The sequence below is a fragment of the Balearica regulorum genome, chromosome 13 (assembly GCF_011004875.1).
Source record: "Balearica regulorum gibbericeps isolate bBalReg1 chromosome 13, bBalReg1.pri, whole genome shotgun sequence".
Taxonomy (NCBI): domain Eukaryota; kingdom Metazoa; phylum Chordata; class Aves; order Gruiformes; family Gruidae; genus Balearica; species Balearica regulorum.
Window position 1 is genome coordinate 1890393 of NC_046196.1, and position 19436 is coordinate 1909828.

A 19436-nucleotide genomic window follows, 5' to 3' on the forward strand; every position below is an offset into this window, starting at 1 on the left:
TCTTAATGGGGATCAGTTGATTGCTGGCGAGCTGGCCGGGGGGCGCAGGGCTGGTGGTGAGTGCTGGCAGTGGGGCAGGGAGCTGAGCCCACCCCGGAGGGGGGACACACCAGCCCCCGGTGCTGCTTCTGCCCCTGGCCAGACCAGCGCAGCGTGCGCAAGGTTTTGGGCAGATCAGGGCCTGATCCTGCAAACGGGGCTGCCTGGGCCCTGGGAGGGGGTGGGGGCAGCCTGTGGGTCGCAGTGCTGAGCTCGGTGCAAAGCCGGGCTGAAATACTGCCGCCAGAGTCGAGGGGACGCGGGTCGGATGCTGCAGCCCTGGTCTGTGCTTTCCAAGCTGGACTATGGGCGGGAGCTGGATTTCGTTGCCCCAGCAGGCTGGGGACAAGGGGAGGGTCCCCAAGCTGGGACCAGTCCTTGTGAGCTTCGCGATGGCCGGTGCGGGGCAAGACCAGGCTGGTGGCACAGAGGAGAACCCCCCTGCCCGGGCGGTGCTGGCGTTAGTGCCATTGCCCGGTTCGGGGTTTATTTTTAGATTTCCTGAAGCTTGTTTTCTGCCGTCCCTCCCAGCGCACTCAGGCTCCCCAGGGGCAACCCCACCTTGACAAGCAGTTTTCCTTCGGAAGATGCTGACCAATGTTTCCAGAAAGCATCCAAGGGATTTCCTGTTTATTTTGCAAAATTCTCATTAATATTTTTTCCTGTGTTGTTTGATTCAATCTCACATGGGCAAAATCGTCTTGAAATGGAGCCTGCGGTTAAAAAATAGACAAAGAGTCAGTAACACAGCAGCCCGGAGGCTGTGGGGGTGCGTGGCTGGGCTCAGCACCCCCTCGGAGCCGTTACTGTCCCGGCGTCTGCAGCGCAGGATCCGGCCCGGGGTCCCTGGGGTCCCAGCAGCGCCTCAGTGTTCCCACGCTGCAGGAACCTCGCTCCCCACCCGCATGAGGAGGGGGATGTTTTCCCTTCCCCTGCCTCCAAAATGCCCCGAAGTCTCCTGGCTGCTTGTGCCACTCGTCCCCGCTCCATCCGCCAAGGCCACCGCCGGGCACGAGCGTCCCTGCGCACGTGGCTGGGCGACCACAACAATTGCGAATTGGGGCATTTTAGCCTGAGCCTCCCCCTGCCCTCGACGAGCTCCCGGGGGATGGGGCTGGTTTTGGGGAACCCCTTCAGCAACGCGTCAGCAGATGGGTCACCCATCCAGCGTGGCCGCCGCGGCGATGCACCCGCAGCCCTCGCGCCAGGGAGGTGGTTTGCTGCTGAGCTGGGGGGGGGGCAGGCGGGGGGGCAGCTCCGGCCGGCGCTGCTGGCGGGCTCAGCCCCAGCCCCGTGCCGCCCGCGTGCCTCCAGGTGTGCCGGGCTGGCCACGGCACTCTGTTTACTCCCGGTGTTTAGCCAGTATATTTAATTTCCAGGAGCGTAAGGCAGCTGGGGAGCAGCGAGGGCGTGTGCGTGCCCACCTCCCCCCGCCGCCCGGGAGCTGCTGGCGGGACGGGTCAGACGCCGGCACCGGGGTGCAATGCTACGGGCAGATGCTGTGCCGGGGGGGGGGTGGGCCCATCCTGCCGTTCCTCTGGTGCCAGTGGGTCAGGAGGATCCCCCGGCCTGACTCGCTGCGTGGGGGGACCCCCCCCCGGTCTGATCCTCTGCATGGGGGGGACCCGGCTTCCCAGCCCCTCTCCGTGCCGGCCAGCCACGTCGCCGCCAGCCGCCGTTGACTCACAGGCTCCGACGTCGAGTCCCGGGGCTGAGCCCGAGATGCTTTTACAGGCAAGGCTGAAATGCACAAAATGTTCGACTTGTAAAATATGTAGCGTGAGAAAATAGCCTTTTCTGCTCTCCTCCTCGCTGCCGCCGCTCCCCTGCCCCATCTGCTCGCTTGGAAAGCTTCCCGCAGCTGGGGGGGGGGCGGCGAGGGGCTGACGGCGCCCGGGGTCCCTCGGCAATCGCTGCCGGCCCGGCTCGAAGACGGCATCCACCCTGTGCCGCGGTGCCCACGCGGAGGTGTTGCCCCTCGGCAGCAGGAGGGCTCCCGGGGGGGGGGGCAGCGCGGGCGCCTCGAGGATGCTCTTGGTCCATGAGGATGCTGCTCGTTCGAAGCCTCCTCCATCCTCCCGCCCTTCCCGCGCGCTTCGGCGTCCCGAGGTTTCTCTCCCCCGGGATGCATTTTGAGAGCAAACGTGGGTCTGGCACCGGAAAAGCCAGCCAGGCTGTGCCGTGGTTGCTGCCGGCACGGGGGATGACGCAGGCGGTGTCGGCGCGTCCCGCGGGGCCCGGGGTTTCCGAAACGGGGCGTTGCGGTGCCTCTCGGGAGGGTGCCAGGAAATACCCCCGTGAGGCGCCCCGGCAGCGCCCGGCCGGGCTGGGAGGGAGCCGCCACGCCGGAGCTGGCCACGAGCCACAGTTTTCACCAACCACCTTAATCCATCATTATCTGGGCACATTTCGGATCCTTGCCAAGAGCAAGGTGGGAAGGGGGGGTTGTAAGCATGCTTTCCCTATTCCCCTGCCATCCTTTTTGCTGCCTGTGTGTAATTAACAGAGTAATTAAAAACAGGATGAGTTAATTGGTATTCATTTATGTGGCAGATGTTTTTAATTGAGATACGAAACAATTTACCTGTTTACATAAACAATAGCAAATGAAGGCTTGTAAAACAGAGAGGGCGCTTTTTTTTTTTCCCTTGGCTTTTTTTGTTGTTGTTGTTGTTGTTGTTTTGAGGAAAATCAAACCCATCTCCATCCTTCCTGGCCACGCCGGCTCGGGGGGAGCAGGAGCCAGTTGGCATTGCCTGTGCGGAGCCGAGGCGGCGGGTTTGGGTCCCTGGGCGGCTGCTCGTGGCTTGAGAAATGGGGGTTTGTCGGGGTTGTGGCACGGGGCGGGGGGAGCCCGGTCCCCGGTGCTGATGTCCCACGTGGAGCCGTGCCGTTTCTGGGGGGAGTGGAAGGGGGACCAGGCGTCAGGGTCCCTGCCGGCAGCCGCTGCCCTGGAGCCGAGCGAGGAGAGTTGCCCGTGGAGCATCCCCTGGCTGTGCCAGATGTCCCCAGGATGCCAGGGACTGCTCGCGATGGGGCTTTGGGGACACCAAGCAAATCGGGGTCTATCTGAGCACGGTGAAACCCGCTTTACTCCTGGCGTTGGGTGGGTGGGGAGCGTCCCAGCCCCGGCCAGCAGCGTGGGGCCCGTCCCGGGACACCCATGGGCGAGATGAGGACGGCAGGGACAAAGCCTGGCTCGCCGACCGGTGCAAAGGGCTGCGGCAGCGGTGCAAGGACGGCAGGTCCCGCTCAGCTGAGCGGCCGAACTAAACCGCAGGGGCAGCGCCCAAATTCGTGGGCTGGTTGGCGTGGGACGGTCACCCATCCTGGGCAGAGCAAGGCTTGCACCGCTCAGGCCATGAACATCCTTGCGAGCATCCGAGCATCCCTGCCTGCAGGCAGGAGTGCAGGCAGGGCCCCGGTGCCAGCGTTCCCCCGACACCACGGGCGCATCTGCGTCCCGTCATCCTCGCGGCGGCCGTTTCCCGCAGCGAGAGCTCCCACACCTGCAAGCGCCTCCCCGGGCCCGGAGCCGGCCGAAGCTGGGTTCATTTATATCTTGTGCATGGGGTTCAATTAATTGGCTTTCCTTTTATAAAGGCTTCGTTTGTGCTGATGAGTGCTGGGGTTTGGATCGCTCCCCGCTAGCCTGGCTCCCCAAAAGGTGCGTGCAGGACGCGCTGGCAATGGGATGACTGCTGGGGTGGGCAGCATTCCTCCAGCATCCCGCAGCCGCCGGCCTGCTTTCTCCCGCTCCGCGTACAGCTGGGGAAGAGCCCCCTCCAAGCCGCCTGCTGTCACCTACCCCCATGGTCACCGTCTCCCTGGGGAGGGGATCAGGATGGGTGCAGGGGAGAAGGGAGACGACGGTGCCCTGCAGCTCCCGCCACCTCTGCCGGGCTCGTGCACGTGGCCGGTGCTGCTGCCTGGCCGCCCGGCGCTGAGAGCTTCCCTAACACGCTCCAGCTGGGATGGCTCGGTCCTTCGCCATCTTATCGGGGAGTTGTTCTTGGCCCCCGTGGCAGCGGCAGCTGAGGAGCAGGAATGCTTGCCTTTGTTTCGGAGGCAGCCTGGCTTCGGGAGACGTCGCCTCCAGCATCTGGATTTCATTTGTGGCCATTTGGAGAGCATGAAGGATGCTGGTCTTTTAATTCCCTTTTAACCCCTTCCTCGCCTGGGAAGCTTCGCTCAGCCTAGGAAAGGAGAGCTGTGGGAAGCTGGAGCTTTCTGACAGCCACAGCCAGGGCAGCTCCCAGGGAGGTGGAGAGGAGAGGAGAGCAGCGGGCCTGGGTGCTCCGCAGTCACCGGGCTCGCCCTGGGGCTGGCACATCCCTGTCCCGGTCCCCAGCCCTGCCCAAGGCTGCAGAGAGCAGGGGCCGCTCGCTGCCCGGGGAGGACGGGTACCCTGGGCTGGGGCACAGCCTGCAGTGGCGGGACGGGCTCCCCGGGACCGTGGGAAACAGCGGACCCTGGGCTGGGCCGGCTGCTGGACCCCATCCCTCGGCACTGGGGTGCTGGGGCTGCTCACCGGTGCGCACGGCTGCACAGCGCCATGCGTTGGTCCCTGCTGGTGTGCACAGCCGCATGGTGCCGTGCGTTGGTGCCCACCGGCGTGCACAGTGCCCCGTGTTGGTGCCCACCGGCGTGCGTGGCCGCACGGTGCCGTGCGTTGGTGCCCACCGGCGTGCACAGTGCCCCGTGTTGGTGCCCACCGGCGTGCGTGGCCGCATGGTGCCGTGCGTTGGTGCCCACCGGCGTGCACAGTGCCCCATGTTGGTGCCCACCGGCGTGCGCGGCCGCACGGTGCCGTGCGTTGGTACGTTCCAGCACCCAGCGCTGCCCGCTGGGGAGCACACGGCTGAGCAGACCCCCTGCCCGGCTCCGGTGGGAGGCAGGGAACTGGTAACAGGCTCCTCGGGGCTCCCCCACAGTTCCCACCCCGGGAAAAATGACGTGCGAGCTGGGGCGAACGATTTGGGGGTGCCGGTGCCCCGTGGGGTCACAAACCCGGCACGGGGCCGGGTGCCACAGGCAAGCCGGGCTTTATCAGCCGGTAGCAGCCGCGCTGGTGCATCACCCCAGCGGGGACCGTGCCCCGACCAGTGTGCCGGGGGTTAAACCCGCCGGTGTGACAAATGGGGGGCTCGGGGTCGCGCGGGGGTGTGCAGGGTCCGGCATCCGCTGGCCCCGGGAGGCAGGGCGGGGGACGCCCGCTCCCGCCAGCCAAGGAGAAAATACTAATCCTTTTATTTTTATATTATTACTTATTCATCTGGGCTGCACAAGCCTAATGGAAACCAGATGGAGGAAAACAGACACAGCCCCGAGCGGCTGGGACAAATTACCCCAAAGAACGAAAGAAAAAAAAAAAAAAAAAAAAAGAAAAGAAAAAAAAATTCCAGCGGAGTTTGAGTCATGTTGGGGAGTTATTTTTTGGAGGTGCTGCCGGGAGGCTGCACTGCGCCCCCCAAAGCCCCCCTTTGCCTGCCCTGGAGCTCATCCCATCCTGCAAAGGGCCTGGGTTGGTGCCGCGGCCGTGGCCGGATCCTGCGGGCATCCCGGGCTCTCTTTGTTTGGGGCATTTCTGGGCTTGGGCACTGAGAAATCCCGTCAGGTTTGGGGCCGTCCCTCGTCCCTGTGCCCGCATGGCGGTGTTTGGGTTGCAAACACCTCGGGGAAAATTTATGACTTAGAAAAAAAAAAAAAAAAAAAGGAAAAGACAAGAAAAAACCCAGTCAGGCCCCGTTTCCCTGGGTGTTTGCTCAGCTTTGTGGAAACTTTCCTCTCGATGGGAAGTTGTGGAAAAGCTGTGTCGGTGCCAGAACGAGCGTAGCCGTGTTTTCCCCTCAGCGTGGGCATGCGTACGGAGTCAGGACGGCGCGGGGGGATGGGGGTGGGAACAGAGATGGGATGCAGGCAGGGATGGCGGTGCGGGCAGGGACCATGCAGGGGGTGCAGGCAGGGATGGGGATGCAGGCAGGGATGGGGGTACAGGCAGGGATGGGGTGCAGGCAGGTATGGCAGTGCGGGCAGGGACCATGCAGGGGGTGCAGGCAGGGATGGGGTGCAGGCAGGGATGGGGATGCAGGCAAGGATGGCGGTGCGGGCAGGGACCATGCAGGGGGTGCAGGCAGGGATGGGGGTGCAGGCAGGGATGGGGTGCAGGCAGGGATGGGGTGCAGGCAGGGATGGGGGTGCAGGCAGGGATGGGGGTGCAGGCAGGGATGGGGTGCAGGCAGGGATAAGGGTGCAGGCAGGGATGGGGGTGCAGGCAGGGATGGGGTGCAGGCAGGGATGGGGGTGCAGGCAGGGATGGGGAGGGGTGCAGGCAGGGATGGGGGTGCAGGCAGGGATGGGGTGCAGACTGGGGCTAACATCTCGCAGCCTCCTCCCTCCCTGCAAGCAGCGGCAGAGCCAGCCGCGCCGGCGCAGCCCCTCTGTGCTGGGAGCCGTGCAGGCAGCTGGTGCAGGTGCACTTACCCAGGCAAGCTGCCACGCTGTCCCCAAGCTGCTGTGGTTTGTCCCCACGCCCAGCGGCTGTGGAGTGGAGAGCCGGGGCCTCGGGCCGAGCACAGGGGCAGTTGCAGCGCTGCGGACGTGGAAAGCGTGTTGCAACGCCTCGCTCCGCCGTGCTCAGCGTGCAATGCCAGCCAGCGCCCCGCGGTGCAAACCATGGGCTTGGAGGGGCCGAGGAGGGCGAGGGGATGGCAACGGTGCCCACGCAGAGCCCTGCGTCACGGGGAGGTGCTGGCCCTGCCTGCCGCAGGCAGAGGCAAGGCAGGTCGTGCTTTGCCAAGCTGGGTGGCGGGCAGTGCCCGGGGGACGCCAAGCGCGGGGGGGATCGTGTGGGGACCCGGCGCATCGAGGCGCTGCGGCTGCGCGGATGCAGCCGGCCAGTCTGGGTCACGCTCTGTGCACGCTCACGGCTCGTCCTCTGCTGTCGGGGCTGGATCCTGCTCCGCTGATTGACGGGGGAAGCCTGGAAGGCTGGACAAGCCTTGCCCGGAGAGGGACATGTCCATGAAAAGGAAAATAAAAGGTGTTTTTCAAAACATACGGTTATTTTGGCAGGATGGGGAGGGATGCTGCTTGGTCTTGGGGTTTTCTCTGAGACTGGAGTGGGAGAAGGGGGCAAGGAAAGGGAAACCGGAGCATGAGCATGCACATCCCGGCATCTGCAGGATTACGGTGCACCCTGGGATGCTCCAACCCCCGGCATGGGGATGCTCCCGTGGTGCCGGAGCCATCCGGGAGGATGCTGTGGGACCACGGTGGTGACCACCTGGGAGTTTGGCCCTTGCCGTCGGCTCCCACCTCCTGGTCCTCTGCGCACGGCGTCGGCTGCGGCACAAGCCCTGATAGCATCTTGCTCGGGATGAGGCCCCGGTTTTATTTAGCCCGGACAATGTGCTCTTGCAGGGTTCAATTAATCTCACAACAGTTGCAGCGGATTAAGCATGCATATTAGATTAGCGTTTATCAGCCGTGCCTGGCAGGGAGCGTGCCGGGGCGCAGCGGGGACCCCGGGGCCGGGGAGCAGCCACAGCGGCCGCTTCCTTCTTTGGCTGGGGCCGGCGGCAGCGGCGTGGGCTCGGGCGCACTGATGGACCATCGCAGCTGCCCGCACTTGCCGCCACCCGTCACTGCCCAGCGCGGCAGCCGTGGGGCCGAAACCTTGCACCGGGGCCGTGGTGCTGCTGCCGCTGTCCGGAGGGGACGGTGGTGGCACACTTCCCCCGGGGATGCCGCTGCCGGGTGTTATTTGGGGTTGTGAGCGCAGGGCGGTGGGAGGGAGGCGGCGATGCCTGGGGGGAACCCCGCACTCCCGGGTTTGCAGGATCCGGCGCCTTGCGGGGCTCCCCGGGGCCACGGCAGGACAGCCACCGGCGGGTGCACGGGTCCTGCCGTCACCGCTGCCACCGAGCACCGGCCGTAATGAACCCGTGATTTACTGCCTGGGCGTAACCCCTGCCTGGGATTACGGCAGCCCTGCACGTAGCTGCCAGGGCCAGCGAGGGGTTAGCGGGCAGCCGAGGATTCCTGGGATGTGGGCAGGTAACCGCTGGCAGGAGGGCGCCGGGATGGGACAGCGATGGCTTTGCAGGGACACACACGCTGTTATTGTGCTGGGCCAGGCTGTGCCCCGTGCGTGGGACGGAGCTGGTGCTGCAGGGGCAGAGCGGTTCCCTGCCCTGTCCCCACCACCCCGCATCCACGCCGGGCGCAGGGCATGGTCCCCACCGTCCTGCAGGCACACAGGGCACCGGGCACCGTCCCTGCTGCCCGAATTCTGCCACCCTGCACCGGGGAGCGGAGATGCCCAGGCCAGCGTGAGGTCCCCGAGGGTCCCCTCTGCCCCTGACCCGACCCCCGTTCGGAGGGGAAGCGCGCACCCCGCTCACCGCCCCGTGCCTTCTCCCCGCAGATAACGCGGAGACGCGGGCTGCCACCATGCCCGACTCGCCGGCCGACGTGAAGACGCAGTCCAGGTCCACGCCGCCCAGCATGCCTCCGCCGCCGCCGGCCATCACGCAGGGAGCCACACGCCACCCCTCCTTCACGCCAAACACCAGTGAGTACCGGGCTGCCGGCGGGGGTGGAGGTGGGATGGCAGGCAGGGAGGCTGCTCGGCTCCCTTCGCCTCCGGGTCACACGCTGCGTGGGGGACCAGCAGTGTCCTCAGACCCCTGCGCGGCGCTGGCCGCACCGTGGGGTGGCATTACTGGTCCTTGCGGTGGAGAAGGGCTTTGGGCTGCGCACCCCGAGCCCCAGGTCGTGCGTGTGCCCGTGGGGAGCACGATGGCACTGCCCGTCGCCCCGCGAGGTGTTTGGGGACAGGGACGTCCTGGTCTCCGAACGATGGCGCAGAGCAGCGCGTGGCCCCACGCGCTCTCTTCTGCAGAGAGCCAGCCGGAGGATGCAGCGACCTGAGGGAGTCCCCGCGGATCGGAGCTGGCCCCGTCGCGGGGCCCGGACACGTGGGGACCCGCCTGCCCGTCCACGTGTGGCACCCGGCGGTGACAGGGGAGCGTCACGGCCAGCTGCGGTGGCAGGGATGTCCTTGCCCTGCCCAGGTCGCAGCGTGGTGGCATCAGGGGACTCGGTGGGGACTCGAGATCTGAGTCCTCAGTCTGTAGCATCGTGTAACTTGGGGAGCCCCGAGGTGTTGGCTGCACCGGTGGTCCGTGGGCTCACTGCACGCCCGCAGGGCTTGCACCGGGGATCGGTCCCTGCGCTGGTGTCACCATCCCGGCGCACGGCCGGACCAGACACGCACGGCGCAGGATCCGGGTGCGCAGGGGCTGAGGCTGGTCCCCTGGCAGGAGCAGCGGTGGCCGTACCCAGCGGTTGCCCCAGCTCCGCTGAGATGCACCCCGGGCACACGCGCGTGCAGGGGGTTTGCTCGTAGCTGCTTCTCGCTTAGAAACCCCGGTGGGGGAGAAAACACCCCCAAAACACCCTGCTGAGCCGCTGCTCGCCCCCATGGCCCTGCCGCCCTCCCGGCAAGATGCTCTCTAATTAGAAATCGGCTCGTGCTCGGTTGCGCTCTCAGGGGTTTTGCTTTTGAATCCGAGCCCTGTGGCGGATGCGGGGCCCTGGGCTCGGCTCGGCGTGGGACGCAGGGGCAGCCTCTCCGCCGTGGCTCGGCCCGCAGCGTGACGGCGTTTCGGTTGTTCTCGTTCTCGGGGAAATGTTGCGCTGGGGCTGTGCCTCCCAAAACGCGAGGACTGTGTTAGGCAGCCGAGCATCCCCCGAGCCCTCCCTCTGGCTTCGGCGGGATGCAGGGACTCAGCTCCATCCCCGGCACGCCTGGGTCCGGGCGGCTTCGCCCACGGCACGCGTACCCCCGCCGTGCCCGCCGTCGAGGAGCATTGCCTGCAGGGACCCCCGGCCGAGAGCTGCCCCCTCTGCTCTCTCATCATAGCGTGTTTTATTTTGCTTGCAGATCGAGACGCTGGCCCTCCGACGTTTCTGCCTCGCGGCCGTTTTCATGGTTGCTTGAAATGGTCGATGGTCTGTCTTTGTAAGTAAAATGAAGCATCCGCTCTCATGAGAGACCCGAGCTGCAGCCGCAATCCCCCCCGGGAGGCGCAGGGTCCCGCGGGGGGCACGGTGCCGCCGCGGGGGGCTCGGGCAGGGTGCTCTCCCCCGTGCCAGCCCCTCTCCCTGCCCCGGCGGGTCACGGGGATGCGAACCCCGTCCCCGGCCCGGCCGAGGGACATGTGTGGCGTCTAACTTAGTAACGCACCTGTCGTGGGAATAAAAGCAGTTGTGGCCGCCGGGTTATTTTCGGCACCTCTTTAGCGGGTGGCTGATACTGCCCGGCCGTAGAGCGAGCGGGAGCAGGCAGGGCAGGCAGGGCGGCGCAGGCACCGCAAGGTTAGTGCGATCCCAGGAGCCAGGTGCCCGGCGCACCGCGGGGAGAGGCGCGGTGCATGCCCGGGTGCCGCAGAGCGGCGCGTGGTCGGGTGCCGGGGTGACACGTGCCGTCGCCTGTGCCGGCCGCGGAAAGGTCCCCGCACTCGAGCGGTATGCGCAGAGGGCTGGCGCGGGAGCGAGGGACTCAGCGCGCTGCCGGTTGCACCCCCAGATGTCCCCCCCAGGGTCCCCTGGTGCCGGGGGCTCCGGGCAGCTCCCGTCCTCCCCGCCTGGGCGGCAGGGCCAGAGGCGCTGGTGTGGTGCAAGCCAGGCTGGGCTCCGTGGAAAACAGCTCGTGGCTTCTCCCTGGGGGGGTGCTGAGCAGCTCCCAGAGGGGCAGGATGGAGCTCCTTCTCTTGGCTGCCTTGAACGTTGAGGAGCAGGATCAGGCCCTCGCTGCGGTGGGGCGTGCACTGCATCCCATCCCTCCCCGCAGCCCACGTTTGCCTCCTGCAGTGCTGGGAACCGGCCCAGGACGCGGCCCCAGGGATGCAGCAGCATCCCAAAGCCTCCCGGGGGGACGTCGGCCCCGCGGTACCTGGCAGGATGCTCCAGTCCCCCCATCCCAGCCTTGTCCCTGCGGTGCCAGGGTGCAGCCGCCCGCTCTGACCTCCCGTCCCCTCTCTCCTCGCAGTGATGAACGGGAGCAGCCACTCGCCGACCGCCATCAATGGGGCCCCGTCCACCCCCAACGGGTTCAGCAACGGGCCGGCCACCTCCTCCACCGCCTCCCTCTCCACCCACCAGCTCCCACCGGCCTGCGGCGCCCGCCAGCTCTCCAAGCTCAAGCGCTTTCTCACCACGCTGCAGCAGTTTGGCAACGACATCTCCCCCGAGATCGGGGAGCGGGTGCGCACCCTCGTCCTGGGGCTCGTGGTACGTCTGCCGAGCGCGGGGGGGCTGGCGGGGTGATACCGTGTCTGGGGATCCCGTGTTCTCCTTTTGGGATGGAGATGCTGCTAAATGGGAAAAAAAGAGGGTCCTGTTGGGGCTGGATTGACCTAAATCCTGGAAAAATGGGGGCTGGTTTTCTGGCACCTCCTGGGATTTGCGCAGCGTGGTGCAGGGACGGGGCCCTGTGCTGGCATTGCCAGCCAAGCCTTGAGCACGGCTTTCCCTCGAGCGTGGGTTTCCCTCGAGCGTGGCAGAGAAAGGAAGAAACTGGGGGGGGGAGGAAACAGCAAAGCTTCCCCCCAGGGTGCGGGGGAAGGCAGGGGCCATGGGCCGGTGGTGCTGAGCCCGGGCTGTCCCTGCAGAACTCCACGCTCACCATCGAGGAGTTTCACGCCAAGCTCCAAGAGGCCACCAACTTCCCGCTGCGACCCTTCGTCATCCCCTTCCTCAAGGTGGGTGCCCCAGCCCGGGCGCCGCGGGGATGTCGGGATTAGCGTCGGCATCGCCGGCAAAAGGGGATTCGGGGGGTGGCTTTGGGGTCGGGGCTGGCAGCTGCCTGTGGGGCTGCCCACGTCGTCGTCCCCCCCCCCGGCATGCGTGTGTGTCCCCCGCACGCCCAGCTCCTTGCACGTGTGGAGTCACACGAGGCCGGGGCTGTTTGCAATAAAGAGAGGGGTTCGGTCCAGCGGTAACCATCTGCGATTCATTAAAAATCCCCCTTTTTTTTATTTGCTTTTTAATTTCGTGCTGACTCTGCACTGTCACCCCACTCCGGAGGGATTCACTGACCGCTGGCACGCCTGGCAGTGCCGGCGCTGCCGGCAGATGTTCAACCCCAGCGCTGCCTGACCCTCGTTAGCAGAGGAATAACAAAAAAAAAAAACGCAAAAAAAGCCCCTTTTCCACTTCTGCATCCCCGGCCCCCCTGGAGCCGAGGTCCGTGCTCGCCACAGGAATCTGCCTGCAAAGCTGCCGGAGCGGTTTGCTCCTGGCAGGGGAAGGCAGAGCCGAAAAGGGCACGGCTGAGCGGGGCGGGGGGAACACAGACGGCAGAGCCCCCTCACCCTCCTGCCCGGGTTTGCGGGGGGACGGTGCATCCCGGGCCACGTGGCTCGTGGGGTCCCGGTGGGTGCCGGTGGCCCCGTGGCTCGGGGCGGGCTGGGAGCCGTCCCTGCTGTCCCGTCGCCAAGCGTGTGGCGGCTCTGCCGGCCGCCCTGGCACCCCGCTCCCAGCTGTTCCCACCGCCGGCTCCAGATGTTTCTCATTACCCTAACTGTAACCAGCCGGGCTCGGCGTGCTTCCCAGACTTGGGGGCTTGCTTGTTTTTACGGGGTTGTTCCCCACCGGCCGGGGAAGGGGAGGGTCCGGCCCCGCTCGCCGCAGTGCGCATCTCCGGCGAATGTGTCTGACAGATGGGGATTTGGCTGCGGATCAGCCGCCTGAAGAGAAAACCGGCGCTGGCAGCCAGAGCGCCCGGGCAGAGAGGGGGTTCTGCTGCTCAATTCTTACTGCTCTGCGTGTTCCTAGGGGCCGCGGTGCTGGGGAGGGGGCGGCGGTTCGCGGCCGGTCCTTGTGCCCCACGGGTGCCGGATGGGCTGGGGGGTCCCCGGGCTGGGGGCTCGGGTCCCCAGGGTGAGGGACAGGGTGGCAGAGGTGGCCGACCTGGCCGGGGGATGATGCTCTGCAAACCCTGCCGGGGGGCAGGAGGGCTTGGTTAAGGCTGTGCCCACGCCAGCACGTGGCTGAACCCTGTGGGGTGCCACCGGTGTCTCCCCCCACCCCCCCGGCAGTCCAGCTAGCCTGGGCACGCTGCGGTGAGTGGGGTCCCAAGGACGTCCCCCCGGGGATGGTGAACAGGACCCCGAAGGGATGGTGAGCAGCACCCCGAAGGGAAGGCTGCTGCGTGCCCCGCACCTCCCGCCCGCGGCAGGCTGGGGGCAAAGGCATGCCCCACGGCGGGGGGGGGGGCTGCGCTCCGGCGGCCGGGCTCTGCGGGGGGCTCTGAGGGGCTGGGTGCTGTGGGAGGGGGGGTGGTCTGCAGGGCCATGGACTGGAGTGTCGCTCCCCTCGCAGGCCAACCTGCCGCTGCTGCAGCGGGAGCTGCTGCACTGCGCCCGTATGGCCAAGCAGACCCCGGCCCAGTACCTGGCCCAGCACGAGCAGCTGCTGCTGGACGCCAACGCCTCCTCGCCCATCGACTCCTCCGAGCTGCTCCTGGAGGTGGGCGAGAGCGGCAAGAGGAGGACGCCAGACAGGTGTGAGACCAAGGGGGGCAGCACGTGGGGTAGTTTTTTGGAGACACATCCCTGCCGCCCCACCCGGGGCGGCGGGTGCCGGTGCGCGGCAGGGACCGACCTCCTCTCCTCCACCCAGGACCAAAGAGAACGGTTTGGACCGAGACCCTCTGCACCCCGAGCACCTCAGCAAGCGGCCGTGCACCATGAGCCCAGCGCAGCGCTACAGCCCCAGCAACGGGCTGAGCCACCCGCCCAACGGGCTGGGGCACCCCCCCGCCGCCCCCCCCCTGCCCCAGCACTACCGCCTGGAGGACATGGCCATGGCACACCACTACCGCGACGCCTACCGCCACCCCGACCCCCGGGAGCTCCGCGAGCGCCAGCGGCCCGCCGGTGAGCGGTGGCATCCCCACGCGCCGTGGCCGGGAGGGGGGAGCAGGGGAGCCCACCCCCAGGCGGAGGGGTGCTGCGGGGCGCTGACCCCTGCCCCGTGCTTGCCTTGCAGCGACGCACGGGACGCGGCAGGAGGAGGTGATCGACCACCGGCTCACCGACCGGGAGTGGGCGGAGGAGTGGAAACACCTCAACAACGTACGTAGTGAGCCCCCCCACCCCAGCCGTCCCGTGGGGCTGGCGTGCGTGCTTTGCCTCACCCCCGCTTTGCCCTCCATCCCCAGCGGGTCCCCCCCAGGGCTTTTCTCTCTTCTGCTCCCCGCAGCCGGCGCGGCACACCGGCCCTGGCACAGCCCGGCGTAGCCCGAATCCCCCCCCCCCAGCCCCCCAGCACCGGCCACCCCCAGCAGTCCCCCAGGTGCTTGCAGCAGAGGCCCCCCCCCACCCTGACATTTACCCCCCCCCGCAGCTGCTGAACTGTATCATGGACATGGTGGAGAAGACGCGCCGGTCGCTGACGGTGCTGCGGCGGTGCCAGGAGGCTGACCGTGAGGAGCTCAACCACTGGATCCGGCGCTACAGCGACGCCGAGGACATGAAGAAAGGCAGCCCCCCCTCCGCCCGCCCCCACAACAGCTCCTCCGCCTCCGAGGCACCCCAGTTAGGTATTGACCCCCGGGGCCGCGGGGTGCGTTCGGGGGGGCTGTGCCCCTCTCCGGGGTGCCCGGGCTGTTCCCCCGGGAGTCCGGCATCACCGGCGGTGGGTTCGAAGAGGACGGCTCCTCCTAACCGTGTCACCCCTTCTCCTTCGCAGACGCTCACCGGGAGTTCACGCCGCGGCCCCTCTCTGGGTACATGCCGGAGGAGATTTGGAGGAAGGCTGGTAAGCGCAGGATGGGTACCGGCGCCCATCGGTGTGCTGAGCCGGCAGGGTCTCTGCCCCAGCCCCTCCCCACGCTGCGTTAGGGTGCCGGCAGAGCTGGAGGGTGTCGGGGTGGGTTTGCGGCGCGGGGTGGATGCTCGCAGCCCTCCCGTGCTGCTGCTGCGTGGGGGGGGGGACGACACGCGGTGCCGGCACACCCTGTACCACGCTCGGCCGCCTTCCTTCCAGAAGAAGCTGTGAACGAGGTGAAGCGTCAGGCCATGTCCGAGCTGCAGAAGGCCGTGTCGGATGCCGAGCGGAAAGCCCACGAGCTGATCACGACGGAGCGAGCCAAGATGGAGCGAGCCCTGGCCGAGGCCAAGCGCCAGGCTTCGGAGGATGCCCTGACCGTCATCAATCAGCAGGAGGACTCCAGCGAGGTGGGGGCCGGCAGGAGCGAGCCGGGGCGGGGGGATGACGGACGATGACGGGGTCAGTGGCAGCACGGGCGTTTGGGACCCGCTCCTTTCGCAATCAATTTGCAGCGTCTGCGCATGCGAGCGTGGGTACTGGGGGGCTGCGGCAATGCCGCGGGATGTGAAGAAGAGGGGGTTTCTTGCACCCAGTTGGGGATGGGGTGCATGGTCTGGGATGGGGACGTGTGGTCCGGGATGATGTGCATGGTCCGGGATGGGGATGTGCATGGTCCGGGATGGGGATGTGCATGGTCCGGGATGATGTGCATGGTCCGGGATGATGTGCATGGTCCGGGATGGTGATGTGCATGGTCCGGGATGGGGATGTGCATGGTCCGGGATGATGTGCATGGTCCGGGATGATGATGTGCACGGTCCGGGATGATGTGCACGGTCCAGGGTGGGGGAGCACGGTGCGGGATAGGAACACGTGATCCAGGATGGGGGTGCATTGCTTCAGGATGGGGTGCACAATCCGGGGCTGAGGTTTGGCTTCGCATCCCCGCAGAGCTGCTGGAACTGCGGGCGCAAAGCGAGCGAGACCTGCAGCGGCTGCAACACCGCCCGCTACTGCGGCTCCTTCTGCCAGCACAAGGATTGGGAGAAACACCACCACGTCTGCGGGCAGACTCTGCAAGGGCTGCCGGCCCCCGCCGCCCCCACCGCCGGCGTGGGGCTGCCGCCGGGTCCAGGGCAGCCCGACGGGGTGGCCACCATCGCCAGCAGCCCCAGCGAGACGGGCTCGGCGGCCGCTTCCCGCGCCGGCACGCCGGCTACCCCGGCTCCGCTGGAGAGCACGTCCCGCTGAGCCGCCCTCGGACTGCCGCCGCCGCCGCTGCTGCCACCGCTCTCCGAAAGACACGGACTGCACTCGATGCAATTTCCTCAGCTACCTGACTCGTGTGACCTCCGAAACGACCTCTCTAGCTCTCACAAATAATCCTCACGGATCCTCAAACTGGGCTTTAAGTGGAGTTAAGGCAAATACCGGTCTTCTCTGTTCTCTCTTCGGTCTTTGTTTTGGCTTTTTTTGGTTGGTTTTCTATCAGTTGGGGGATTGTGGTTCAGGGTTTTTTTTTTGTTGGGTTTTTTTTTTGTTGTTGTTGTTGTTTGGGCTTTTTTTTCCTTTTTTCTTTCCGGATGAGGGATTTTGCTGCAGCCTCGCCATGCACGATGTGGGGAAAGGCTGGCCCGGCCCCGGCCCGCATCGGCGCTGCTGAGGGGCTCGCTTGCAGGAGGAAAGAAACTTCTTCTCTTCGTCTCTCTCTCTTCCTTTTTTTTTTTTTCTTTTTTCTTTTTTTTTTTTTTTTTGTAAAAAAAATAAAGAAAATAAAAAAGAAAACGTCGGACTCTTTGGCTTTAAGTAAGAAATTGTAAAAAAGGAAAAAAAAGAAAAAAAAAAAAAGAAAAATCCAAAAACCAGACGACGCCAAGTCAAGCCGCGTGACGGACGCTCACCTGTAACTACCTTGCTAGCTAGCCAAGAACAGACCAGACTCACCTCTGCTCCAAAGGAAATCCAAAACCAAGGAAGATCCAAACGTCTCTCCACTGCCAAAGTTCGTTTCGTTCTGTTGTCGCTTCCTTCCCCTCCCTGCAAGGATGGACGGATGCGCCCCCGGGGCTTCAAAGAGTTTCTATTAAAAAAAAGCAAAAAAAAAAAAAAAAGTGTTTTTTTTTAAAAAAAAAGAAAAGCAAGCCCCCGAGGCATGGGAGGGGGCGATGGTGGCTGAGAACCGCCTGGGTGGGCGCAGCCGGAGCCGGCACATCTCTACCTCTGCCCGCCGCCGCCCTGGGAAAAAAGAGAATTAAAAAAAAAAAAAAGAGATTAAAAAGACAGATTTTGGTTTTCTCCCTTCCTGAAGCCGTCGGGAGCTGCCTGCGGCCAGAACCCCCCCCAGCCCCCCGCTGCCGGGCTGCTCCCACACCCCGCGTCGGATTTATTTTGCAAGGATTTTTAAGAGGAAAAAGGAAAGGAAAGGAAAGCGAGCGCAACCTCCTTCCTGGCCGAGGAGGCAGCCAAGGACGATGTTGATTATTTTGTATTTCTCGCATCATTGTACAAAGCGCAGAGGACGGGAGTGCAATACGGAAAGTCCCCCGGCTCCGAGGAGGGAAGCCCCGTGCGGGGCAGGAGTGCTGTACGCTAATGTGAATGTAAATAGTGTTTTGCAGAGGTCCAAATAATAATAATAATGATGATAGTGATAATAATAAGAGACATTTGCCAAATAAAAGATGATGAGAACCCGCTGGAGGCTGTGGCGTGGGGGAGCAAGGCCGGTCAGAGGCGAACAGGAGGCGTGTGCTCGCTAGGAGCTGTAGTTTTTCCGCATTTGCAAAAACCATCCTGTGTGTTTTCCGTAGGGGAGGAAGAGGAGGGAAGGGCTCGAGGCCGGGTGCTTGCGTTCCCAGTCACTCGTCACCCAGGGGCCTGGCTTGCCGGCGATGCCTTCGCAGTTGCCTCCTGCGATGGCCGTGCCGCGCCGTGCCGCGCCGTGTCATGCCGTGCTGCGCCGTGCCATGCTGCGCTGCACCGTGTCGTGCCGCGTCGTGCCGTGCCGTGCCGTGCCGTGCCGTGCCGCGCTGCAGCAGAGCTGGGTGCACGGGGCACCCCTGAGGCGACGTTACCGGCCCCGTGCCGCCAGCACCGAGCCTTGCTGCAGCTTTGTGCACCCCAAGACCTCGGTGCATCCCCTTTGGGGGGGGGGGTGTGTTCTGTGCACCCTCCGATGTTGGTGCATCCCCTGGGGGGTTCCTGTGCACCCTGAGACCTCGGTGCACCCCCCCGCCGTGGGGTTCCTGTGCACCCCGAGACCTCGGTGCACCCCCCCGCCGTGGGGTTCCTGTGCGCCCCGAGACCTCGGTGCACCCCCCCGCCGTGGGGTTCCTGTGCGCCCTGAGACCTCGGTGCACCCCCCCGCCGTGGGGTTCCTGTGCACCCTGAGACCTCGGTGCACCCCCCCGCCGTGGGGTTCCTGTGCGCCCCGAGACCTCGGTGCACCCCCCCGGGGGTTTCTGTGCGCCCTGAGCCTGGAAGCTTTGCCGGCTGCCCCTCGAGTGACTGTTCACTTTATTTATGGTGTGACATATGTAATATTGTCTATTTTTCTTATGTTTCCTGAGAAGAGGTAATATATAAGAGTATTGCAGATGCACCTGCTGTGGGGCCACCTGCTCTCCCGGGTGTCCATCCCGTCCCTGCCCTTCCCGCCACGCGTGTCCCCGCGTGTCCCCACGTGCCCCCAGCCCTGCTCCGCACCAGGGCTCTGCCTCTCTACCTCTGCCTCGCCGGGAAACCGTGGACGAGAGCATTTCCACAGAGTCTGCTCTTGTTCCCCTCCCTTCTGTTTTGCTTTTTTTTTTTAAATTTTTTTCTTCTTTTTTTTTTTTTTTCTTTTTCTAAATAATAATAAAAATACCCTACAGAACCTTGCATTGAAACCAAAAGCCGAGGGAGGGAGGGGACGGGCGGCGCGGCACTAGCAGACGTCCAAACCAGAACGACAGCTTTAAAGTTCATATTTCCCAAAAAATTAGTGATGCGGGGAAGACGGCAGCGGCGGTGTGGCCGTGGGGCCGGAGTGATGCCGGGCACGGAGCAGGCCGTGGTGGCCGGGGAGGCGCTGGCCGGAGCGGCGGGTGCTTCCGCAGGGTTTTGGTCGGAAATGGTTTTGGGGCGTGCAGGGGGACGCGTGCCCCGTGCCGTGTCCTTCGGTGGCTTTGTGGCAGCCGGGAGATGGCAGATGGATGAGCTGCGTGGTGCCAGTGCAGCCCGACCGGGGGGTAGGGACACCCCAGCTCGGGGACAGTGGGTGCTGGGGTGGCTAGGCACAGCCGTCTGCTGGATCAGGTCCCCATGGCCACCCACAGCTCCCCTTCTTGGGTTTCCTCCCCGCCGTCGTGGCTGGGGCTGGGGGGACGGTGTTGGCGGCGTGGGGCCAGCCTGCCCGAGGCCATGGTCCCCACGGGGAGGCAGAGCCCGGGACGCTGGGTGCTGGGTGCCGGCTGCGGCACGGGGCTGGAGGAGGTGGCAGGAGAGACGTGGCTCTCCTCCGGCGCCCAGCGTGGCACTGGGGACCCATGCCCAGCGGGTTGAGGGGCTCTCCGGCT

The 19436-nt window shown here is 65.3% G+C and overlaps 1 protein-coding gene across 7 annotated transcripts in view; it reads left to right on the plus strand.

Annotated features, from left to right (window-relative positions):
• The window catches only part of CBFA2T3 (CBFA2/RUNX1 partner transcriptional co-repressor 3), a 29715-nt gene extending 12138 nt beyond the window's left edge, over nt 1-17577 (plus strand). For 4 of the 7 annotated variants that reach the window (XM_075765373.1, XM_075765376.1, XM_075765370.1 and 1 more), the window contains 11 exons: nt 8468-8614; nt 9989-10066; nt 11096-11337; nt 11718-11807; nt 13429-13610; nt 13729-13985; nt 14098-14183; nt 14455-14650; nt 14800-14868; nt 15097-15287; nt 15832-17577. In XM_075765373.1, coding sequence (XP_075621488.1) covers nt 8468-8614; nt 9989-10066; nt 11096-11337; nt 11718-11807; nt 13429-13610; nt 13729-13985; nt 14098-14183; nt 14455-14650; nt 14800-14868; nt 15097-15287; nt 15832-16131 — 1838 coding nt within the window. In that variant the 3' untranslated portion in view covers nt 16132-17577. Of the gene's footprint in view, nt 1-6916; nt 7082-8467; nt 8615-9988; nt 10067-11095; nt 11338-11717; nt 11808-13428; nt 13611-13728; nt 13986-14097; nt 14184-14454; nt 14651-14799; nt 14869-15096; nt 15288-15831 lie in introns of those variants that run through there. The other 3 variants (XM_075765374.1, XM_075765372.1, XM_075765375.1) reach the window with 3 other exon arrangements.
• The last annotated feature ends 1859 nt before the right edge of the window (nt 17578-19436 follow it).